General features: G+C 43.0%; 1 protein-coding gene across 7 annotated transcripts in view; it reads left to right on the plus strand.

Moving 5' to 3' along the window:
* Window positions 1–26,781, plus strand: part of LOC106569851 (A-kinase anchor protein 9) — a 157,416-nt gene that overhangs the window by 57,365 nt on the left and 73,270 nt on the right. For all 7 annotated transcript variants that reach the window (XM_045694733.1, XM_045694734.1, XM_045694738.1 and 4 more), the window contains 5 exons: window positions 739–850; window positions 1,047–1,284; window positions 17,804–17,864; window positions 18,871–19,200; window positions 19,858–20,136. In XM_045694733.1, the coding sequence (XP_045550689.1) occupies window positions 739–850; window positions 1,047–1,284; window positions 17,804–17,864; window positions 18,871–19,200; window positions 19,858–20,136 (1,020 nt within the window). The remainder of the gene's footprint in view (window positions 1–738; window positions 851–1,046; window positions 1,285–17,803; window positions 17,865–18,870; window positions 19,201–19,857; window positions 20,137–26,781) is intronic.

Raw genomic sequence — 26,781 nt, forward strand, 5'->3', positions numbered from 1 at the left:
TGGCAAAGGAGAAATGCTCACTATCAGAGATGTAAACAAATTTGTGCGAAATAAGCTTTTTGTGTTTATTGAACATTTGGGGGATTTTATTTCAGCTCATGAAACATGGGACCAACACTTCACATGTTTATTTTTGTTTAGTGTACAATGTTGATCTATCCTAATTTTTCTCCTATCATAACCATTAAACTCCTGCCTTAAACTCCGCCTGTATCTTTGTAGTGGCTGGGTGCATTGATCCACCATCCAAAGTGTAATTAATAACTTGCATATTCAATGTTTATTTTTATTTTTTTACCTCCAATAGTGCCCTTTGCAAGGCATCAGAAAACCTCCCAGTCTTTGCGGTTGAATCTGTTTTAAATTCACTGCTTGATTCAGGGACCTTACAGATAATTGTATGTGTGGGGTACATTCACATATCATTTAACACTATTATTGAACACAGACTGAGGCCATGCAACTTGTTAAGCACATTTTACTCCTGACTTTATTTAGGTTTGCCATAACATTTCAGCTATTCATTTTTTATGAATTTGTAAAAAATTCTAAAAACATAATTCCACTTTGACGTTACGGGGTATTGTGTATAGGCCAGTGGCAATTTCAATTATGATTTTTTTTTTGGGGGGGGGGGGGGGAGTCAAGGGGTGTGAATACTTCCTGAAGGCACTCTAGCTAATTGACTTTAATGATAACGCCAACGAACTCTGCTGTCAAACTACTTGTTATTCTTAGATTGAGGTGATACAGCTGGCGTACAATGATCTGAAGCGCAGCAGTGAGGAGGAGATCGCCAGCCTGCGCAAGATTATCGACAGCTCTATTACTTCCACACACGGCCTCGATGGTAAATCTTGATCTACATTGTATGTCTAAACAAAAATCACCCCAAAATGGTGCTGAATTATGTGGTGCCCATATTCTATACCATCTGCATTTGGAATGTCTGCAAGCCTCAATACCAAAATGAATGGGAAAGATAGAGCCCATCTCCTTCCGTCTACATAGTGTTAGCATTAGCCTGGCTATCTCTCTCTACCCAGATCAGAGGGAGCTGACCACTGCCTCGCCCTCCTCCCACACTGCTGAGGACGTCCAGAAGTTGAGGGCCGACGTCCAGCAACAGCGGGCCCAGCTGGAGGAATGCCACAGACTGGAGGTGGACCACCTTAGGGCCTACTACCAGCAGCAGGCCAAAGAGACAGAGGAGCGCTACGCTACCGAACTCCTAGTGCTACAGCAGCACCTTGATGAGGTCACAGGCACTGAGGCCCAGTTCAGGTAATGTTGACGATAACTATGATTTAGAAATAGCTATACATAAATTACATGCATGAACTTCTGTGTTTATACTAGGCACTACTTCTGTCAAACTAACAGAATCAGTCATTTTCAATGGATGGAGGATGCATTTTCTATCTGAATTTTCTCTACCATTGCATCCACCTGAACAAGCACCTGGTATCTAGGTGGTATGTTAGACCCCTGCTCTGTCATTCGCTACATACTTTAGTCTGAGGAAGCCATCATTGAAGATGTTTTTGATGAGGAGAAGCTCGTCTCTAACCAATCAGAGTATCAAAGCCAATGACACATTTTCAAACCTCCGCTTTACCCACGTGTGTTTTGGCTCTGGTCCAACCTATCTGTTTCTGGACCAATAAGATGGCCCTGAATGTGTTCACATTCGGTGAATGGTCGGGGAGGTACACAGATCCGGACTCATTCTGGAGAAGAGACTGGGTGTGGCCGGAGCAAGAAGTCTGGGTAGCCTCACAATAGATCACCATCAACCCTTTCACATTGCCCATAACACAAATAATTGAGTTCAAACTAAATCCAACTTCATGGAATCCAAGTCAACATATGAATTGCTTAGTCCACGAACACCTCATGGGTATTACAGTATGTGACAAACCTCTTCAACCGATTGGAGGAACAAAAAAAAAAGCCGATAACGATTAATCTGACATTTAAATTTTTTTTTTTTATATTTATTTGCAATAATGACAATTACAACAATACTGAATGAACACTATTTTAACTTAATATAATACAGAAATAAAATCTGTTTAGTCTCAAATAAATAATGAAACCTGTTTTAACCTCTAGGGGACAGTATTTTCACGGCCGGATGAAAAACGTACGCAATTTAAACAGGTTACTACTCTGGCCCAGAAAATTGAATATGCATATTATTAGTAGATTGGTTTAAATAATGCAAAAACACAGTGTTGAAGAAAGTAAAAGTGCCATGTAATGTAATGTGCCATGTAAAAAAGCTAACATTTAAGTTCCTTGCTCAGAACATTAGAACATATGAAAGCTGGTGGTTCCTTTTAACATGAGTCTTCAATATTTCCAGTTAAGAAGTTTTAGGTTGTAATTATTATAGGACTTTCTCTCTATACCATTTATATTTCGTATACCTTTGACTATTGGATGTTCTTCTAGGCACTATAGTATTGCCAGCCTAATCTCGGGAGTTGATAGGCTTGAAGTCATAAACAGCGCTGTGCTTCAAGCATTGCGAAGAGCTGCTGGCAAATGCAGGAAAGTGCTGTTTGAATGAATGCTTATGAGCCTGCTGCTGCCTACCACCGCTCAGTCAGACTGCTCTATCAAATATCAAATCATAAACTTAATTATAATACACAGAAATACGAGCCTTAGGTATGGTCATATCCGGAAACTATCATTTCGAAAACAAAACGTTTATTATCGAACAGGGGTGGCAACCCTAAGTCCAAGTATTGCTGCTACGTTGCACAACCTTCAATTTTATGTCATAATTATGTAAAATTCTGGCAAATTAATTACGGCCTTTGTTAGGAAGAAATGGTCTTCACACAGTCCACAACGAGCCAGGCTGCCCAAACTGCTGCATATACCCTGGTTCTGCTTGCACTGAACGCAAGAGAAGCGACACAATTTCCCTAGTTAATATTGCCTGCTAACATGCATTTCTTTTAACTAAATATGCAGGTTTAAAAAATGTTTTTACTTGTGTATTGATTTTAAGAGAAGGCATTGATGTTTATGGTTAGGTTCGTTGGTGCAACGATTGTGCTTTTTTCACAAATGCGCTTCTGTTAAATCATCACCCGTTTGACGAAGTAGGCTGTGATTCGATGATAAATTAACAGGCCCCGTGTAAGCCGAATGGCATGATTGTGTATTGAAACAAACCATCAGGGGTTGCAAAGGCTGTCTTTCTTTTGCTCTGGGAGTCAGATGAATTTGGCAGTAACCTTTGGCTAGGTGCAATTTTCTCCAACAGTTAATCTACTCGGGGCATGGGGTAGGCATCAAACTTGGAGATTTAATTTACCTTCCGAAAATCATTACAAAACTGCCAAGACCCATCGGGCTTGGAGACCATCACAATTGGGCTAGACCACTCACTATGTGACTCTTCGACTACTCCATCTTCCAACATTTTCTATCTTTGCTCTAATCGCGGCTCGTCGAGCCTCGGGTACCCAATATGGCCTCCTGCTCACTTTTTTCCCTGGTAGGGCAAACAATATCATGAGCTGTAACCTCTTCGGACTGGTGTCCCTGAAAACACATTTCTGTTTTTCTGGATCAGGGTCTTTACTTCCTGTACATGTGCTGGGGACAGAGTAGGTGAAACATACACAGCGGCTGCCTCCTGAGTGGGTGTGGGGTACGTGACAATTGGTGTTTCTCTCTCCATGCTTTTAACAGGTTTATGTGATAGATCTGTTCCGGGGGCCGACGACCTAGCTGTCAGATCCAATAATTAACTTCTCCTATTCTCTCCAGCACTTCATATGGTCCTTTCTATGTGGCTAGTAGTTTACACTCTACCGTGGGGACCAGCACTAACACCTTATATCCCGGTTGAAATTCCCTCAGGGTAGCCTGCCGGGTTATAAGTGTGCCGCTGGTGCTCTTGTGCTTGCCTCAAGTGCACACACACGATGGGTGTGGCTATCCTGTCTGGCATTGCCTTGACGTGCTCTATAACACTAGTATAAGGGGTGGGTTGGTGCTCCCAGGTTTCCCAGGTGATGTCTAAGATTCCCTGGGGATGCCTCCCATATACCAGCTCAAAGGGTGAAAACCCCAGCGAGGCTTGGGGGGAACCTGTCTAATGGTTAACATCAGATATGGCAACATGAAATCCCAGTTTCTCCCATCCTTATCGATTACCTTCCTGAGCATTGACTTCAGTGTGCGGTTGAATCTCTCAACCAGCCCGTCTGTCTGAGGATGGTAAACCGATCTGTGTGTCGGCCCCACCTTCCGAGTGGTCCCCTTGCTTCTGGGGATTGTAGTTTTTGGCGGTTGGAAATTGTGTTAACTGTAGTTCTTGTCGGGTGGCCATTTTAGTACGAGGGCAGAGCCTGTTTATTAGATCTGCCATTTATCACTCAGCCCCCCTTTGCCACAAGTACCAGTCAAAAGTTTGTACACACCTACTCATTCAAGGGTTTTTCTTTATTTTTACTATTTTGTACATTCTTCAAAGTAGTCACCCTTTGCCTTGATGACAGCTTTGCACACTCTTGCTTGGCATTCTCTCAACCAGCTTCATGAGTAATGTTTTTCCAATAGTTTTGAAGGAGTTCCCACATATGCTGAGTGCTTGTTGGCTGCTTTTCCTTCACTCTGCGGTCCAACTCATCCCAAACCATCTCAGTTGGGTTGATGTCGGGTGATTGTGGAGGCCAGGTCATCTGATACAGCGCTCCATCACTCTCCTTCTTGGTCAGATAGCCCTTACACAGCCTGGAGGTGTGTTGGGTGATTGTCCTGTTGAAAAACAAATGATAGTCCCACTAAGCGCAAACCAGATGGGATGGCGTATCGTTGCAGAATGCTGTGGTAGCCATGCTGGTTAAGTGTGCCTTGAATTCTAAATAAATCACTGACAGCGTCACCAGCAAAGCACCCCCACACCATCACAAATCACCCAGTGTCACCAGCAAAGCACCATCACACCACCTCCATACTTCACGGTGGGTACCACAAATGTAGAGATCATCCGTTTCACCTACTCTGCGTCTCACAAAGACACGGCAGTTGGAACCAAAAATCTCTTCTTCTTATTGGTGCCCTTTAGTAGTGGTTTCTTTGCAGCAATTCTACCATGAAGGCCTGATTCACACAGTCTCCTCTGAACAGTTGATTTTGTTACTTGAACTCTGAAGCATTTATTTGGTCTGAAATTTCTGAGGCTGGTAACTCTAATGGACTTGTCCTCTGCAGCACAGGTAACTCTGGGTCTTCCTTTCCTGTGGCGGTCCTCATGAGAGCCAGTTTCATCATAGCGCTTCATGGCTTTTGTGACTGCACTTGAGGGACTTTTACATTTGTTGAAATTTTCCTGATTGACTGACCTTCAGTTAATGGACTGTCGTTTCTCCTTGCTTATTTGAGCTGTTCTTGCTATTATATGGACTTAGCCATATTTGGTAAAATACCATCTTCTGTATTCTAACCCTACTTTGTGTTGTGACAACTGATTTGGATCAAAGAAATTCCACAAATTACCTGTAACAAGCCACACCTGTTAATTCCAGGTGACTACCTCATGAAGCTGGTTGAGAGAATGCCAAGAGTGTGCAAAGCTGACAAGGCAAAGGGTCTCTACTTTCAAAAATCTCAAATATAAAATATATTTTGATTTGTTTGACCCTTTTTTGGTTACTACATGATTCCATATGTGTTTCATATATTTAATGTCTTCACTATTATTCTAGAATTGTTGAAAATAGTACAAATAAAGAAAAACCCTTAAATGAGTAGGTGTTTCCTAATTTTTGACTGGTACTGTACATTTTATTGAAGAAACACCACACCAAGTGAGTGATGTTTCATCTCCCTCATCTGTCTGTCTGTCTCTGCGTGCATAGAAAGAGTGCAGCAGCACTTATCAGATCACTGTGACCTGAAAGCACCAGGCAGTGAAATTATACAGTTGCCATTCAGGCCCACTTTAATTGCCAAGGTACAGTGAGGGAAAAAAGTATTTGAACTCCTGCTGATTTTGTACGTTTGCCCACTGACAAAGAAATGATCAGTCAGAACATTTTCCAACAAGATAGAACTACCAAAGGGGGCGGAGTTGCAATCTACTGCAGAGATAGCCTGCAGAGTTCTGTATTACTATCCAAGTCTGTGCCCAAACAATTTGAGCTTCTACTTAAAAATCCACCTTTCCAGGAACAAGTCTCTCACCGTTGCCGCTTGCTTTAGACCACATTCTGCCCCCAGCTGTGCCCTGGACACCATATGTGAATTGATTGCCCCCCATCTATCTTCAGAGCTCGTGCTGCTAGGTGACCTGAACTGGGACATGTTTAACACCCCGGCCATCCTACAATCTAAGCTTGATGCCCTCAATCTCACACAAATTATCAATGAACCTACCAGGTACAACCCCAAATCCGTAAACACAGGCACCCTCATAGAAATCATCCTAACCAACCTGCCCTCCAAATACACCTCTGCTGTCTTCAACCAGGATCTCAGCGATCACTGCCTCATTGCTTCCGTCCGTAATGGGTCTGCAGTCAAACGACCACCCCTCATCACTGTCAAACGCTCCCTGAAGCACTTCAGCGAGCAGGCCTTTCTAATCGACCTGGCCCGGGTATCCTGGAAGGATATTGACATCATTCCATCAGTAGAAGATGCCTGATTATTCTTTAAAAATGCTATCCTCACACTCTTAAATAAGCATGCCCCATTAAAAAAATGTAGAACCAGTTACAGATATAGCCCGTGGTTCACTCAGACCTGACTGCCCTTGACCATTAGCATCAAATAGCCCCCGCGATATGCAACTTTTCAGGGAAGTCAGGAGCCAATATACACAGGCGGTTAGGAAAGCAAAGGCTAGCTTTTTCAAACAGAAATTTGCATCCTGCACTGCAAACTCCAAAAGTTCTGGGACACTGTAAAGTCCATGGAGAATAAGAGCACCTCCTCCCAGCTGCCCACTGCAATGAGCCTAGGAACCTCCGATAAATCCACAGTAATTGAGAATTTCCATAAGCATCTTTCTACGGCTGGCCATGCCCTCCACCTGGCCACCCCTACCCTGGTCAACAGCCCTGCACCCCCACAGCAACTTGCCCAAGCCTCCCCCATTTCTCTTTCACCCATATCCAGATAGCTGATGTTCTGAAAGAGCTGCAAAATCTGGACCCCTACAAATCAGTAGGGCTAGACAATCTGAACCCTCTCTTTCTAAAATGATCAGCCGAAATTGTTGCAACCCCTATTACTAGCCTGTTCAACCTCTCGTATCGTCTGAGATCCCCATAGATTGGAAAGCTGCCGCAGTCATCCCCCTCTTTAAAGGGGAGACACTCTAGACCCAAGCTGCTACAGGCCTATGCCTATCCTACCCTGCCTTTCTAAGGTCTTCGAAAGCCAAGTTAACAAACAGATCACCGACCATTTTCAATCCCACCGTACCTTCTCCGCTTTGCAATCTGGTTTCCGAGCTGGTGATTGGTGCACCTCAGCCACGCTCAAGGTCCTAAACGATATCATAACTGCCATCGATAAGAGACAATACTGTGCAGCTGTATTCATCGACCTGGCCAAGGCTTTCGACTCTGTCAATCACCACATTCTTATCAGCAGGCTCAACAGCCTTGGTTTCTTCTCCGATAGAGTTCAGTGTGTCAAATCGGAGGGCCTGTTGTCCGGAACTCTGGCAGTCTCTATGGGGGTGCCACAGGGTTCAATTCTCGGGCCGACTCTCTTCTCTGTATACATCAATGATGTCGCTCTTGCTGCTGGTGATTCTCTGATCCACCTTTACACAGACGACTCCATTCTGTATACTTCTGGCCCTTCTTTGGACACTGTGTTAACTAACCCCCAGACGAGCAACAATGCCATACAACTCTCCTTCCGTGGCCTCCAACTGCTCTTAAATGCAAGTGAAACTAAATGCATGCTCTTCAACCGATCGCTGCCCGCACCTGCCCGTCTGTCCAGCATCACTTTTCTGGACGGTTCTGACTTAGAATATGTGGACAACTACAAATGCCTAGGTGTCTGGTTAGACTGTAAACTCTCCTTCCAGACTCACATTAAGCATCTCCAATCCAAAATTAAATATAGAATCAGCTTCTTATTTCGCAAAACAAAGCATCCTTCACTCATGCTGCCAAACATACCCTTGTAAAACTGACTATCCTACTGATCCTTGACTTCGGAGATGTCATTTACTAAATAGCCTCCAACACTCTACTCAGCATATTGGATGTAGTCTATCACAGTGCCATCCGTTTTGTCACCAAAGCCCCCACTGCGCAGCCACCACTGCGACCTGTATGCTCTCAATGGATGGCCCTCGCTTCATATTCGTTGTCAAACCCACTGGCTCCAGGTCATCTATAAGTCTTTGCTAGGGAAAGCCCCGGCTTATCTCAGCTCACTGGTCACCATTTCAGCACCCACCCGTAGCACGCGCTCCAGCAGGTATATTTCACTGGTCACCCCCAAAGCCAATTCCACCTTTGGTCGCCTTTCCTATCAGTTCTCTGCTGCCAATGACTGGAATGAATTGCAACAATCACTGAAGCTGGAGACCCATATCTCCCTCACTAACTTTAAGCACCAGCTGTCAGAGCAGCTCACAGATCACTGCACCTGTACATAGCCCATCTGTAAATAGCCCATCCAACTACCTCATCCCCATACTGTTATTTCTTTGCACCCCAGTATCTCTACTTGCACATTCATCTTCTGCACATCTATCACTCCAGTGTTTAATTGCTATATTTCACCACTATGGCCTATTTATTGCCTTACCTTCGTTATCCTACCTCATTTGCACACACTGTATATATACTTTTTTCTCTATTGTGTTATTGACTGTATGTTTGTATATTCCATGTGTAACTCTGTGTCGCACTGCTTTGCTTTATCTTGGCCAGGTCGCAGTTGTAAATGAGAACTTGTTCTCGACTAGCCTACCTGGTTAAATAAAGGTGAAATAAAATAAAACTGAAGTGGTACTTTAAAGTATTTTCACTTAAGTACTTTACACCACTGCTAAAATGTAAAAAAAAGAAATGTATTTAGCCGCTTTGACATGCATCATCCAAACAGGGCTGAAGGGCAAATGCGATCTAATGCCGACGTTTTGGTGACATCTTGCCAATGTGCAAACACTCTCCACACGGGCAACAGATAGCCTAGTGGTTAGAGCGTTGGACTAGTAATCGAAAGGTTGCAAGATCGAATCCCTGAGCTGCCACGGTACAAATCTGTCGTTCGGCCCTTGTTATTCTGTCTCTCACTGTTCAAATAAACCTACCATTAAAATTATAGACTGATCATTTCTTTGTCAGTGGGCAAATGTACAAAATCAGCAGGGGATCAAATACCTTTTTCCCTCACTGTAACTGTGTTGACAGTCATTTATCTACAAGTAATTTTGCATGCCGAACAATGCCAGGCAATACCAGTAGCCTGACCAACGAGATCTGACACATCTGCGCTCAACATTCAAATGTTTGTAAAATGGCTTGCGCAATATTCGGTCACTGTAATTTGATAGGTATTTTTATAAAATGCTCTGTTTTAAATTGTGTTTTGCTGAAAAAAAGGTTAGCTACCGGAGAGAGAACTCATCTGGCTATACCTGCTGGACGGGGCTTACAATATATTTATATTTTGATGGTTCAGGTTCACCATCAACAATAGGTTTGGTAGTTTTGCTTTAACCTCTATGGGACCGGCGGGACGAATTCGTCCCACCTACGTAACATCCACTGCCAGCCTGTGGCGCGATTTTCAAAATCTTCAAAATCCTATTACTTCAATTTCTCAAACATATGACTATTTTACAGCCATTTAAAGATAAGACTCTCGTTAATCTAACCACACTGTCCGATTTCAAAAAGGCTTTACAACGAAAGCAAAACATTAGATTATGTCAGCAGAGTACCAAGCCAGAAATAATCAGACACCCATTTTTCAAGCCAGCATATAATGTCACCAAAACCCAGAAGACAGCTAAATGCAGCACTCACCTTTGATGATCTTCATCAGATGACAACCCTAGGACATTATGTTATACAATACATGCATGTTTTGTTCAATCAAGTTCATATTTATATCAAAAACCAGCTTTTTACATTAGCATGTGACGTTCAGAACTAGCATACCCCCGCAAACTTACGGGGAATTCGCTAACATTTTACTAAATTACTCACGATAAACGTTCACAAAAAGCATAACAATTATTTTAAGAATTATAGATACAGACCTCCTCTATGCACTCGATATGTCCGATTTTAAAATAGCTTTTTGGTGAAAGCACATTTTGCAATATTCTAAGTATATAGCCCAGGCATCACGGGCTCGCTATTTAGACACCCGGCAAGTTTAGCACTCACCATAATCATATTTACTATTATAAAAATGTCATTACCTTTTGTTGTCTTCGTCAGAATGCACACCCAGGACGTCTACTTCAATAACAAATGTTGGTTTGGTCCAAAATAATCCATCGTTATATCCGAATAGCGGCGTTTTGTTCGAATGCGTTCCAGACACTATCCGAAATAGTAAAGAAGTGTCGCGCTTGGCGCAATTCCTGACAATAAAATTCAAAGTATTCAATTGCCGTACGTCGAAGCATGTCAACCGCTGTTTAAAATCAATTTTTACGTCATTTTTCTCGTGAGAAAAGCGATAAAATTCCGACAGGGAATCTCCTTTTCGGCAAACAGAGGAAAAAATCCCAAAGGCGGGGGCGGTCGGGGTCACGCGCATAAGCTAGTGTCTCTTGATGGGCCACTTGAGAAAGGCGATAATGTGTTTCAGCCTGGGGCTGGAATGACGACATTCTCTTTTTTCCCGGGCTCTGAGAGCCTATGGACGACGTGGGAAGTGTCACGTTAGAGCAGAGATCCTTAGTAAATGATAGAGATGGCAAAGAAGTTCCAGAAATGGTCAGACAGGCCACTTCCTGTAAAGGAATCTCTCAGGTTTTGACCTGCCATTTGAGTTCTGTTATACTCACAGACACCATTCAAACAGTTTTAGAAAATTTAGGGTGTTTTCTATCCATATGTAATAAGTATATGCATATTCTAGTTACTGAGTAGGAGTGGTAACCAGATTAAATCGGGTATGTTTTTTATCCAGCCGTGTCAATGCTGCCCCCTAGCCCTAACAGGTTAAACAATCAATGTACAAAACATTAGGAACTCCTAATATTGAGTTGTACTTTGTTTTGCTCTCAGAACAGCCTCAATTCGTCAGGCATGGACTCTACAAGGTCTCAGAAGTGTTCCACAGGAATGCTGACCCATGTTGACTCCAACATTTCCCACAGTTGTTAAGTTGGCTGGATGTCCTTTGGGTGGTGGAACATTCATGATACACACAGAAACTGTTGAGTGTAAAAAAAAAAACATCAGCGTTGCAGTTCTTGACACACTCAAACTGGTGCACCTGGGACCTACTATCATACGCCGTTCAGTGGCATTAAAATATTTGTCTTGCCCATTCACCTTATTAATGTCACACATACACAATCCATGTCTCAAGGCTTAAAAATCCTTCTTTAACCGGTGTCCTCCCTGTCATCTACACTGATTGAAGTAGACTTAACAACTGACATCAATAAGGGATCATGGCTTTCACCTGGATTCACCTGGTCAGTCTGTCATGGAAATAGCATACACTCAGTGTATATGGTCATTTTTAGATATACAGGGTTAAGGTGATGATTTCATAACGAGGACTGCAATCACTTTTGCGAGGCTCACTGCATGGCCTAAGCGAGAGGAGAAGAGAAGATCACTCCGTAAAAACTGTCAAAACCATTTAATTTTGATATGGAGTGTGAAATCCAGAGTTGTGCTATGTATTCATTGGCTGTCATGGTTCATTTGTAAAATATAAATATTGATACGTTACTAGCTAAAACAGTTAATCTACAAAAATGACAAGTTGAAATCTCTTGGATGTAAGGTCCCCATTTTAGTGGAACTGCGTGGATCTGGTACTGGTTCTGTCATTTTTGCTTCTAAATCAATCTGGTTCCCACGGACACAGAGTATATTTTCTGAGGCTGTGTGACATATGATGTGAAATCTGAAACCACTACTATTTAATTTGCTCTTCCGACTGTCCAACTCCTGGATGAACCCTACATCACAGCCACTAACAAAGCATATGCCTGCAATTGTTACATTGTATGCAGCAGGAGAGCGTGGTTTCATCAGGGTAGTACATTCAGAGATCGATTTATTGCCATCAATCTAAAATAATTCATAGAATTTAAACAAACCCTTTGTTTGTAATGAACGGACAACTTTAATTATGAGAAGAAAGGAGAGTTCCTAACAAGCTAGAGCTCTGTGAGACGCTCACAGCGATGGGGGCAGACGTTTTGATCAAGAGACCTTTAGAAAATATACACATTTTCTCTATCACTAAACATACATATATGTATTTTACAGTTATAAAGATGAAATCTTAGTCATTTTATAATTTGATTATGCTATATTTAGAAAGCATGCAAGTCATTTCAAGCCTTATTCATACATTTCAGTTGAATTGGAAATACATCATAAAATATTTAGTATTTGTACTGTGTACTTGAGCTTGTGTCCTCAAAAGTGACTACACCTCAGCAATTTATAACTATTTTTGCTAGAAAGGTGAGATTTGAACATTTCTTTGAGTATGCAGTATGATAAATAAATACTTTTGGTGACTACGTAGATTACAATTTCTATTACATTTATTTAATCAGTGGGTAATGGGGATGTCAGAACCGAAGTGGGGAGACAAAAACATTCCCCCCCAGTACATACACCATAGACATACATAATATACACACCACAGACGCACGCACGCTCAGCCGGATCCAGCTCATGAGTTCTATCAGCAGCAGATTATATTTTAGAATGGAAATGAATGTGTTTATGCAAAAAATGTTAGTGCATTGAATCGTATTGCATCGAACTGAATCGCATCGATTCGTTCTCTAGTCAAACCGCATCGATTCGTTCTCTAATCAAACCGACTTGCAACGAATCGTATCTGAGCCTGTGTATCTAGATACGTATTGTATTGTCTTCAAAGGGAAATGTATCAATATTTCTCTTTTACAACTTAGCTATGACTTGAATATATAGCACAACTTTGGATTTCACCCAATCTCAAAATCAAATGATTTTGACCTTTTTATGGAGTGATCTTCTCTACTATATAATTCCCTACTATATTCCCTATATAATGTTGGCTGAATTGAAAATTAAGATCCATTTACTTATCCTGTCGCAATTTAATCGCATTGAATCAATTTTATTAACCCCTAGAGGGTATGATAAAACCAATAGTTACGCTTCCAGACAGTGGCCAATTTAATTTCTTAGAGTTGACCTTTTATCGTTATGTAAAACACTGGAACAGTCTAGTGAAGCAATGATACCTTATCTGCCAGCAGCACAGTCCAGCTTATGAAATATTTACGGTGGTGGTTAAAAGCATTAGACTGGAGTCATGTTAGTCACTAACCCACTAACCCAAAAAAGTAGGGTTTCTCCTGCCCAACAGATCTAGGCAAGGAGCATAAACATCCGTCTCCCCATTTGGCCCTCAAGGTGTTTTCATATCAATAGAAATTTGAAGGGATAATTCTCCCAAATTTGAAAATGACATTTGTTATTTACCCTGTAAGTAGTCTGGACAAATAGACTGCTCTCAGTCTCCACGCTTTGGGCATGCAAGTTGACGCATGCTAATTTGGGATATTTTGACTTCCACTGGTTTTTAGTTGAGTACAGTATTGCTTACCATCTACTCTAGAGTCCTTTCTTACTATGATCACTCTTAGGGGTGTTGGCAGAAAGCAGATGTTTTTGGGGATACCGTATTTTTAATATAACTTCCGTTTCTCCTGAAAAACGGAAGTGGGGACTCCGCTCCCAGTGTCTTTCTACGCCTGCTGTTAGGTTACACTATGATAAACCATATTCTAATACAGGGATGGGCAACTTTGATGGGGGTGGGGGCCACCAAAAATCTGAACTCATGAGTTGGAGCAGTTGCTTTCTGGTCTGTGTACCAACATGCACAACCAAATTTCGAAATTGCACCTTGTGTATTCTACTATTCTAATTTGCAACAGTAAGTTGAGACCCCAACTGATTTGCTACCCTAAAAAATTATTGATCCAAGGGCCTTCAAAGGGGGGGGGGGGGGGATGTCGCCCGTGGGCTGCCAGTTGCCCAACCCGTTTCTAATCTAATGGGTATAATTAAATGATACTACTGCCCCCTGCTGTTAACTTCTATGGGCTAGTTAACCCCTGGTACACCCTATCAACAGCAGGTGAAATATCAAGGGCGCCAAATTTGAAAACAATTAAATGTCATAATTCAAATTTCTCAAACATACAACTATCTTACACCCTTTGAAAGATAAACATCTCCTTAATCTAACCACGTTGTCCGATTTTCAAAAAGGCTTTACGGGCGAAAGCATAAAGTTAGATTATGTTAGGACAGTACATTGAAAATAGCTGTGTAATGTTTTGTCAATGCAAAGACAGGCGTCACCAAAAGCAGAAAACCAGCTAAAATTATGCACTAACCTTTGACAATCTTCATCAGATGACACTCCTAGGACATTATGTTAGAACAAAAAATGCATGTATTGTCTATCAAGTTCATATTTATATCCAAAAACAGCATTTTACAATGGCGTTGATGTTGAGAAAATATTTTCCCTCCAATACCGCCAGTCAATCAGCACAACAAATTAAATAATTACTATTCAAAACCATTGGTTTAATATTATATTGTCATTCAAAGAATTATAGATTAACATCTCGTGAACGCAACTGCATTGCCAGATTTTAAAAATAACTTTACTGGGAAATCACACTTTGCAATAATCTGAGTACTGCGCTCAGAAAAATAGGCTTGGCGATACAGACTAGGCGCCATGTTGGAGAGATCTAAAATCAAAAATACTATGTAAATATTCCCTTACCTTTTGATTATCTTAATCAGAAGGCACTTCCAGGAATTCCAGGTCCATAACAAATGTAGTTTTGTTCGAAAAAGCTCATAATTTATGTCCAAAAAGCTCCGTGTTGTTAGCGCGTCCTGTAGGCTACTCAAAAACATGAACGACACCCGCCGGACTTGTCTTCACCAAAGAGGGAAAAAAAAAATATTTACGTTCGTTCAAACATGTCAAACGTTGTATAGCATAAATCATTAGGGCCTTTTTCAATCAGAACTTCAATAATATTCAAAGCGGACGAATGCATTCTCTTTTAAAACGTATTGGAACGAGAGTACCCAAACATGCACTTGCGCGCCAGAGTAGTATAGGCCATCCGCTTATGACCAACATTCTAAGCCTCTCGTTCGGTCAGTTTTCACAGTAGAAGACTCAAACCACTTTGTAAAGACTGGTGACATCTAGTGGATGGCGTAGGAAGTGCTCAATGATTAATAAGTCCCTGTGTGTTTCAATGGCATAGGCTTAACCTCTGGACGGGCTCCGTCCCGTATCGCCATTTGCATAACAGAATTTAATATATATATTTTTTCAAATATAGGACTATTTTATATCGTTTTATAGATACACCTCTCCTGAATCGAACCACGTTGTCCGATTTCAAAAAGGCTTTACAGCAAAAGCAAAACATTAGATTATGTTAGAGGAGTATATCGTAAAAGTAGCCACATAGCCATTTTCCGACCAACCACATGCATCACAAATAACCAAAAAACAGCTAAATGCAGCACTAACCTTTTACAAACTTCATCAGATGACACTCCTAGGACATAATGTTTCACAATACATGCATTCTTTTGTTCGATAAAGTTCATATTTATATATAAAAACAGCATTTTACATCGGCGCGTGACGTTGACTAACTATTTTCCCTCAAATGCGTCCGGTGAAACAGCGCTACAATTGACTAAATTACTATTCTAAAACATTTTTAAAATGTAATATTGTCATTCTAAGATTTATAGATTAGCATCTCTTGAAAGCACCTGCAATGCCAGATTTAAAAATAACTTTACTGGGTAATCACACTTTGCGATAAAAGGGGATGCGATACTCAGAAAATAGGCTAGCAATACAGGTCAGCGCCATCTTGGAACAATCGCATATCAAATCTAGTCTTGTATACTATTGTCAATAATCCCTTACCTTTGATTATCTTCATCAGAAGGCACTTCCAGGAATCCCAGGTCCACAACAAATGTATTTTCTTTCGAAAAAGTTAATCCTTTATGTCCCAATAGCTTGTTGTTGTTAGCGCGTTCTGAAGGCTGCTCCAAAAGTACCATCGGCCGCAGGACTTCTCTCTCAACAAAATGCATTTTTTTTAAAAAGTTCGTTCAAACATGTCAAACGTTGTATAACATAAATCTTTAGGGCCTTTTTCAACCAGAGCTCCAATAAGATTCAAGGGGGATGATTGCATTGTCTTTCAAAACGTTTCGAAAGGGGAGGGTAGCCACGGGCGCCGGCGTCATAATGGTGATGGCCCTCCTCATGTGACCACGTTCCACAGACTCTCATTCTGTCAGGTTTCACAGTAGAAGGCTCAAACCACTTTGTAAAGACTGGGGACATCTAGTGGAAGCAATAGGAAGTGCTCAATGAACCATTGCTCACTGTGTGAATTACAGGCAAAGTGGTGAAGTTGAGTCCGCAATTCAGAATTCCACATCCTGTTACGATCTGTCTCGGGGTTTTCACTGCCATATGAGTTCTGTTATACTCACAGACACCATTCAAACAGTTTTAGAAACTTTAGGGTGTTTTCTATCCACAAGTATAAATTATATGCATATCCTAGCTTCTGAGTTTGAGTAGGAGGCTGTCTAAAATGGGCACAATTTTTTTTCTAAAATCGCTGTAGCGCCCCCTATCCTAGGCGACCGTCAAGAGGTTAAAAGTAATTCAACACATCAGATATCCACTTCCTGTTAGAATTTGTCTCAGGGTTTTGACTGCCATATGAGTTCTGTTATACTTACAGACACCATTCAAACAGTTTTAGAAAATTCAGAGTGTTTTCTATCCAAATGTTAATAATATGCATATCCTAGCTTCTGAGTTGGTGTAGGAGGCAGTTAAAAATGGGCACATTTTTTTTCAAAATTCTCAATACTGCCCCCTAGCCCCAAGAGTTAAGTTATATTAATACTTGGATCCTTTTGGCATCGAAGCCTGAAGGCTTATTTAGGGCAGGGTAAGGTTACCGAACATTCAGATAAGAATTTCTTTTTTACATGATACATTTCTATCTGAATAACCCTCATATTACTACTAATCATGTGTCAGTTTTATACATTACATTCCTATCTGCAAAGTTTAAAACATTGCAGCCCACTGAACATGCCCCATGATGACGTTGATTGATAGAATGGTGCCAGTTAGCTAATCCCAAAGGAGAATTTGGGTGGAGCAGTTCCCTGTACAATTCACACACTGGGTGGTTGGAAATGAACTGCACTTAGATCAGACCATGAATTCCATCCTTAAAAAAAGTCAGATGTTGAAAGATAATACTAGTAGATTCACGAGTAGGCTATTCACTTTAGCGGATGTTTGTTTACCCTTTACCTTCCATTGTCTTCGGTCTTTATATTGAATTCTGCTGTAGCAAACTTTCTTTGACCACATTGTGAAGTTCTTATCGGTACCTATCGGTCCTGCATTTCATAAGTGAAGGTGTCTTTTTTATTTTTTTTTGCATTTAAGACTACTAATTTCTTACATTTTCAACTGACTTGTCTTTCAGCCTGTCCAGTGCTGCCCAGCTTGGCTTGCGGACAGAGGAAGAGGATGCAGAGGACCTAAAGGTTTGCTCACTCCATCTCACTATCCAAATCTTCCCCATCACACACCACCTCCCCTCGATCTGAGCCCAAATGCTGATTTGAATTAAGACACTCCATTAGCCGTCACTGCGAGCAAAGGAGGAGGAGGAGAGATGGATGGAGGGGGATGGGGGAGAATGCCGCCTTTGGCTAAAACCTGCCCCAGATCCCTGGGTGAGAGGCCACATTCAAATGTATTTTTTTATCTGAGGGGACGTTTCAGAGTCGAGGTGCCAGTTATGTAAATGGTTAGCGTAGCGTGGATGCTAGCGTTAGCAATATAGTACTACGGTACTCCAGTCTACGGCTGCATGATTCTATCCGCGTGAGTGACCCGGTTCATTTCAGTCAAGCCTCCCGCTCACTATCACTGCACCTCCCGCTCGTTCTCTCGCTCTCCCTCTACCTCCCTTGCTCTCCAGTCTAGCATCGTGAGACGCTCTCTTGCACATCCGAGAAGAAAGCAGCTCAGAGATTGAGGGAGAAAGAAAATACAGAAAGAAAGGGTGAGAGATGTCCGGTGAGGGACGGAAAGATGGGGAACACAAATAGGTGGAAGGAAAGGACGAGAGAAAAAGGGGGAGGGAGATTGAGAGCAACGAGAGCAACCAACACCATGCGCCATTATACCACAATAACGAGTCACTGAGTGAAAGAGAGAAAAAAGACTTACTATTGTAGCTGGACATACTGGTGCTCTATCCGAACTGAAACTTGGCTCTATAGGATGTCTGACATCTATTTATCAGTGTGTGTCAATCAGCCTTGGAGGCATAGGAAGTAGAATTGGTGCATTCATTTATCTCTAGCGGGTGGCTGAGGCGTAAGGGGAAAGTGAGGGGGCACACTCTGAAAAGCCTCTGGATCTTTCCCTCTATTTCCCTCCTATTTTTCTTTCCATACACGTTTCTCTCCGGCACATTGATTTTTGTCTGTGTCCATCCTTTCCCTGTCCTTTCCCCTGTCCATTCCTCCCCCTCATCTCTAGCTGGTGGAGGAGGCGTTGTTGGTGGGCCTGGGTGCGGAGCTACGCGGGCCGGCAAAGTCAATGAGCCTGACGGCACAGCTGCAGGCGCTGAGGAGAGCGCTCTACCACAAGTACCTCCAGGAGGTGGCCGCGCTGAAGGAGCAACACTGTGCCGAGCTCACCAGACTCAGAGAAGAGAGGGAGCAGGAAAAGAGAGAGAAGGGGAGGGAGGAGGTGTGGTCAAAGGTGAAGCAGGATCCAGAGGGCATCAACGGGGGCGTCCGCTCTATCGAGGGGCCCAGCGCGGAAGAGAGGAGACACCAGGAGAGGGTGGAGGAGGAGATAGCTAAGGTAAGAAGTTGATTGCCGAACGGGGACAATTATTAAACCCCCCAAAAAAGAGTTATTGAAGGCTACAGACAAACTTAAATGTTGCTTTCATGTACTAACAACAGCTCAGTCGTACAGTGTCTGGCTAAATATGTGTAGGTATGCAATTCAGATTTTCTACATAGTTTAAGTCAATTTCATAATGAGAAATATTTTTGTTTTCTGAACAAGGTCCTACTGTACTTTGAAGAGTATAACCCAATACATTTTTATTTTTGTAGAATGACTTAAACGACTAACAAGCATGAAAACAAATCTTGGAGAATTTTGGAGAGTGCAGACATTTGGCTGTTATTTTAATGAGCACCCTTTGTATGTTTAAAGCACTAACTGTATCCTAGGGCACAGTGAATCCTGTGAACATCTAAAAATAACACACACACAGTAGTCATAAGCACTTATGTACCAAGCATACTGTTTAAGCTGAACCAAAAGTTTTTTGTTAGGAATATGCTCTTTTAGCATTTATTTGTGGGTAGCAGTGCTTTAAGTACTATCTAGATTGAATTGCCTTTCAGATTTAGTTGAAAATCTACTTTTTATTTAACCTTTTTCTTTCACTTAACAAAATATAATTTAAACCATTCCACTATGATGCCTCATACGCATCTCTCCTAGGTCATAGTTCAGATGTCGGTGGAGTTTGCCCAGCAGAGCGAATTGGCCCGAATCTCCAAGAGCGCCCGCGAGACAACCTCGGCCATGCAGACCCAATCTGAGGAGGAAGAGGAGCAGCAGACCCCCAGGAGCTCACTCGCCAAGGGGATCTCTCCGGAGGCGGTGCAGAGGAAGTTCGTGGAGGACAAAGAGAGGCTGGAGAGAGAGCTGGAAGAGAGGACTGCGGAGCTCCGTAGGATTGAAGCGCAGCTTTGGCACGGAGGTCCTGGATCTGAGCAGGTTAGCAATGGGGCTTTCCAGATAGCGCTTTCATGAGTGAGTTTGATTTCAACAGCAGCATGTCTCAGATGGAGGCAGTTGATACCAGACTTTGCTTAGTATTTGGGGTTATGACATCTAGGTTGGCATTAGGTGTAATGTTGCACAGGCTCAGTACTTCAAGTCAAACTTTATTTGTCACATGCGCCGAATACAACAGGTAGACCTAATCGTGAAATGCTTACTTACAAGCCCTTAACCAACAATGCAGTTCAAGAAAGAGTTAAGAAAATATTTAACAAATAAACTAAAGTCAAAAATAATAAAAAGTAGCACAGTAAAATAACAAGGCTATATACAGGTGGTACCAGTACCAAGACAATGTGTGGGGGTACAGGTTAGTCAAGGTACATGTTGGTAGGGGTAAAGTGACTATGCATAGATAATAAACAGTGAGTAGCAGCAGTGCATGACCAGAACATGTGTCCCACAGTCGCTGAACTCTGGTGGCATCTCAAACACTTGGGGTCAACATTTGGGTATATTTTGCCAATCTGTCATTTGAGTAATGGAGATGGTGCAAAACCTTAAATTGAGTAAGCCCATGTCTTATGCAAAATTGTGTGTGGATACGCTTTGTTGTCATATATCATTGGGTAGCTCGCCACCCCGGTCTTGCTCCCTTGCAGATTTTGTATTTGCAAAGGAATGCGGATTAATGTTCTGTATTATGTCGTATAATCTGGAGATTGTGCCCTTCAGATAAGGGTTAAGATCTAAGCACCACTCGACTGGGCACTTAGTAGGCTCGAGTGGAAATGAAGGTAATTTTTTGGGGGCAAAGCTGCGAGTTTGCAGGTATCTAAAAAAGTGGGGATTGGGAATGTTATGGTCAATCCCTCAGAGTATTGAATGAGATGAATGTGTTATCAACAAATAGGTCACAAAAAAACACCAGACCGTACCTATGCCAGAACTGGAATGACGTGTCAATCTGTTGGGAAGAGATGATTAGATGTTAATGGAGAGACGCCGCTTGCTTGTTTAAGGCTAAAGTGACTTTGGAATTGGGACCAGAGTTTAAGGGAGTTCTTAACAATGGGGTTCAAAACATGGGTGCCAAGGTTCATGGGCATTGGGGAGTACAGGAGCGAGACCGGAGACTTTCTCCATGATAGCCCAAGTTGGGCCATCCTTGTTTTCAAATGTAGAAACCCAATAAACACATTTAGATATATTTGCTGACCAGTAGTAGTGTAAAAACATTGGTATCCTATTAAGGCATGGAATGAGCCTTATGTAGTGACTTGGCTAATTATTACCGCGCCACCTAGCACTGTGGCTTTACAGCTGCAGCTAGTTGGTAAAAGCTAATTGTGCCATGTACTATATTGTCCTTGTGAGAACATGTCACCCTATACATACCATCTTTGGTCATAACGTTAAGTTACTGGAAGAATAATTGTCATTTTTTTGGGCAGCAGGGTGGAGGCATGTTGGTAATCAAGATATGAATTCACTAGTTGGTCCTTGAACTTGGTCGTGTTAGCACGGCTAGTGCAGGTTCACAGTATGAGCCTACAATGGCTAGTTAGTATTATGTCCCCTGTCCTCCTGTGGATGTAGGTGTGAGACAATGTATTGTTTGGCCTTGGTTGGGTTTAAGAATGTCTTCTGCTCGCGGGAGGGAGTAGTGATCTTCAGTACTGCTGATAAAGAATGCCGAACTTGGTATCCAGACAGCGGTGTAGGAGCCCCCTCACCTCGTTGAAGGCTGACCTCTTCTTCATGACTGTCGCCGTGTAGTCCGGGTAAATGCTAATATTCTGGCCGTCGTGGGTGATGGGAGCTGCTCGCGCTGCCTTACGGAAGAAGACATCCTCCTTCTCCTGAAGGTAGTAGAATTTAACAGCTATGGGTCTGGGCGGCTCCCCATTCTTCGGTGCGGACTGTATGCTTCTGTGCGCACGGTATAGGGTGGGGGAGTAATCAAGGCCTATATTTTCCTGTAGCAGTTTAGCTATGGACAGGGTAGGCTGCATTCCGCCTACGGTCTAGAGTCCCTCTCTCAAACTGAAAATGCGACCGTTCCCCCGGTGCTGTCTGTTCTCGAGGTCCTCAACCTTGGAAGGGAGTTTGACAACATCTGTTGATAGCCGGTTGACTTGCTCTTCCAGTGTCACCACTTTGCCAGAGTAAACATTTGAACCATCTTCCAGGCTATTCAGACGGGTGTCATGTCTCGCCAAGTCTTCGTTAACGGAGTCAATCTTTATGTTGACCTCGGTGGCAATAATAGATATTTGTGCGGATGGGTCTAAGGATAATAACCTTAGCCAGTACAGTTTGTTCAGATGTAATGATAGCCACCATCACCATTGGCTAGGTCGGGGATATCAGAGTCCGTGTCAGGTGAGCCCGAGGCTTCAGCAGAGGCCTGCTCCTTTGTGGCCCGCAGCCGTTGTTGTCTCAAGTTTTTACGATTAAAAGGCAAAACATTTCAGGAAAAAATAGGCAGATTAGTAAATTGGGTTCGATTCCAAATTAAATGTTACAAAATTAACACGGTGGGTAGGTGTTTGTCAAGTATTAATAGTAAATTGTTCGCCCTGGATCGGAGCACTAAGAAAACGCATGTTCACATGTTGCTGCTCACCAGTGCCCCCCGTTGTCAGCAAACTTAATGATGGTGTTGGAGTCGTGTTTTGCCACGCAGTCGTGGGTGAACAGGGAGTACATGAGGGGACTAAGCACACATCCCTGAGGGTCCCCAGTGTTGATGATCAGCGTGGCAGACGTGTTGTTGCCTACCCAAACCACCTGGGGACGGCCCGTCAGGAAGTCCAGGATCCAGTTGCAGAGGGAGGTGTTTAGTTCCACGGTCCTTAGCTTTATGATGACCTTTGTGGGCACTATGGTGTTGAGCTCTGAGCTGTATTCAATGAACAGCATTCTCACAGGTGTTCCTTTTGGCCAGGTGGGAAAGGGCAGTGTGGCGTGCGATTTGAGATTGCATCATCTGTAGATCTGTTGGCGCGGTATGCGAATTGGAGTGGGTCTAGCGTATCCGGGATGATGCTGTTGTGAGCCATGACCAGCCTTTCAAAGCACTTCATGGCTACTAACGTGAGTGCTACGGGGCGGTAATCATTTAGGCAGGTTACCTTCTTCCTTGGGCACAGGGACTATGGTGGTCTGCTTGAAACATGTTGGTATTATAGACTCGGACAGGGAGAGGTTGAAAATGTTAGTGAAGACACTTGCCAGTTGGTCCGCGCATGCTTTGAGTACACGTCCTGGTAATCCGTCTGGCCCCGCGGCTTTGTGAATGTTGACCTGTTCAAAGGTCTTGCTCACATCGGCTACCGAGAGTGTTATCACACAGTCGTCAAGAACAGCTGGTGCTCTCATGCATGCTTTAGTGTTGCTTGCGTCGAAGCGAGCATAAAAGGCATTTAGCTCGTCTGGTAGGCTCACATCACTGGGCAGCTCTCGGCTGGGTTTCCCTTTATAGTCCGTAATAGTTTAAGCCCTGCCATATCCGACGAGTGTCAGAGCCGGTGTAGTAGGATTCAATCTTAATCCTGTATTCACGCTTTGCCTGTTTGATGGTTCATCTGAAGGCGTAGCGGGATTTCTTATAAGCGACTGGATTAGTGTCCCACTCCTTGAAAGTGGCAGCTCTAGCCTTTTAGCTCGATGCGGATGTCGCCTGTAATCCATGGCTTCTGGTTGGGATATGTACGTACGGTCACTGTGGGGACGTCGTCGTTGATGCACTTATTGATGAAGCCGATGACTAAGGTGGTATATTCCTCAATGCCAATGGATGAATCCCGGAACGTATTCCAGTCTGTGCTAGCAAAACAGTCCTGTAGCGTAGCATCCGCGTCATCTGACCACTTCCGTGTTGAGGGAGTCACTGGTACTTTGAATAGGTCTTAAGCTCTACAAAACATGCAATCTAAAAGACCAAATGCAACCACCCTCAGTAGAAGCTGAATGTAGTTCTGTGTTAAATGAGTTTGACAATGATTTTTATCCACCTGCCAAGTATTGTCTCTTCTAACCCATTGCTCTCCATATTGAGAAGCACTTCGTGGGTTAAACCACTTGATCGCCTGATGAGGGATATTATTATACCTCAAATGGTGTGGTTTGCTTTGTACAACCCCTCCAGGGGCCTTTTGAAGGATCACTGTCCTTACACTAGTTGTTCCCCTTCTCCTTCTAGCCCTTTCTATCAATGTTTTTTTTTTTGCCTAAGCCATAGCCTTTTACATCATGTCCAAAGTGTTTCTAGTCAGAGGATGTGCTGTCTAACCAAAGCTGCTTCGCTCGGCCGCCATATTGGCTACACCCACAGGGCGTTTAGTTTCAGTAGGAAGACCATAGCCTGTTTGCTAGCAATCGCACCTAAAGTAAGTGATAGACATAAACTAACGCCAAAAAAGTACATGCCATAGTAACTTTAATGTAAGCCTCAATGTAACAGTGCTTGCCTACTTTCCCTGATAACATATTTCCATGTCCTCATAAGTGAGGGAAGTGTGGGAGGGAATTGAAGCACCATCGTGGTATGATGCGATTACCTGAGTACTTGAGCTGTCATTCAAGCCCTGTGTTTTACATCCTTGAGATATTTATGCTGAACTAAATATTCATGTATTTTGAAAGGTGATTGTGGGAAGTCCTGACCACACTCATGGTGTGCCACACACACACACACACACACACACACACACACCCTTGCTCCGGCAGGCTTTTCTCAAAACATTTATTGCATGATTAGTCATTACCTGCATGATGACATTGGATGCCAGGTTCGATGTTCGTGATGTGACGAGAGTCCTCCTCACACGCACTCAAGACAAATCCTGTAATGTTGAGGACAACTTGGCAAAGTTATTTAACTGCAATTTACCTGATTGTGTTTTTTGGGTAATTCATAGCTGGAGTTTGATTGCATTCAGGCAACTTTCTCCCTTTGTTTGAGAGTGTGTGTGAGCATTTTCAGTGCATGGAAGAGTTTGCATGTATGAATAAGTTCACCACTTACTTGACAAACTGATACTAGGGGTGAGCTAAGCTACCAGCTAATGTTTACACCACTACATTACAAATGTTCTAACATTTTGATTCAAAGAAAATAGAAAGTGTTAAACACCGATTCTAAGTTGTTGTGAATGTTATCATTTTGATCATTGAATAAATTAAAGCAACTTGCTTATTGATTGCAGATGGGATATTCCTCCGATGGAGAGAACAAAAGAAAACAAAGTGGAGAGAAGGAAAGGGCAAAATCGCAAATGAAAAGCAGAGGCTCACAGAAAGAAAAGGTCATTTTTATCTTACAGTTCAGTTGCACCTCTACTACTTTCCACCTCAGCCTATAAAGACATCAGAGTTGTTCAGAATCTATAATAATAATGCAGTTTTTCAGTGATGATGAATGGACACTTGCCCCTCAAGGGTGTGAATGGAAATCAAATAAAATGTATTTATATAGCCCTTCTTACATCAGCTGATATATCAAAGTGCTGTACAGAAACCCAGCCTAAAACCCCAAACAGCAAGCAATGCAGGTGTAGAAGCACGGCGGCTAGGAAAAACTAGAGAGGAACCAGGCTATGAGGGGTGGCCAGTCCTCATCTGGCTGTGCTGGGTGGAGATTATAACAGAACATGGCCAAGATGTTCATAAATGACCAGCATGGTCAAATAATAGTAATCACATTGAACAGGTCAGGGTTCCATAGGCAGAACAGTTGAAACTGGAGCAGCAGCACGGCCAGGTGGACTGGGGACAATAAGGAGTCATCAGGATCATGCCAGGTAGTCCTGAGGCATGGTCCAAGGGCTCAGGTCCTCCGAGAGAGAAAGAGAATTAGAGAGAGCATACTTAAATTCACACAGGACACCGGATAAGACAGGAGAAATACTCCAGATATAACAGACTGACCCTAGCCCCTCGACACATTAACTACTGCAGCATAAATGCTGTGGTCTGAGACAGGAGGGGTCAGGAGACACTGTTGCCCCATCCGATGATACCCCCGGACAGGGCCAAACAGGCAGGATATAACCCCACCCACTTTGCCAAAGCACAGCCCCCGCACCCCTAGAGGGATATCTTCAACCACCAACTTACCATCCTGAGACAAGGCCGAGTATAGCCCACAAAGATCTCCCCCAGGGCACAACCCAAGGGGGTGCCAACCCAGACAGGAGGACCACGTCAGTGACTCAACCCACTCAAGTGATGCACCCCACTTAGGGACTGCATGGAAGAGCACCAGTAAGCCAGTGACTCAGCCCCTGTAATAGGGTTAGAGGCAGAGAATCCCAGTGGAGAGAGTGGAACCGGCCAGGCAGAGACAGCAAGGGCGGTTCGTTGCTCCAGTGCCTTTCCGTTCACCTTCACACTCCTGGGCCAGACTACACTCAGTCATAGGACCTACTGAAGAGATGAGTCTTCAATAAAGACTTAAAGGTTGAGACCGAGTCTGCGTCTCTCATATGGGTAGGCAGACCATTCCATAAAAATGGAGCTCTATAGGTGAAAGCCCTGCCTCCAGCTGTTTGCTTAGAAATTCTAGGGACAATTAGGAGGCCTGCGTCTTGTGACCATAGCGTACTTGTAGGTATGTACGGCAGGACCAAATCG

The sequence above is a fragment of the Salmo salar genome, chromosome ssa14, assembly GCF_905237065.1.
Source record: "Salmo salar chromosome ssa14, Ssal_v3.1, whole genome shotgun sequence".
NCBI classification, from domain to species: Eukaryota; Metazoa; Chordata; class Actinopteri; order Salmoniformes; family Salmonidae; genus Salmo; species Salmo salar.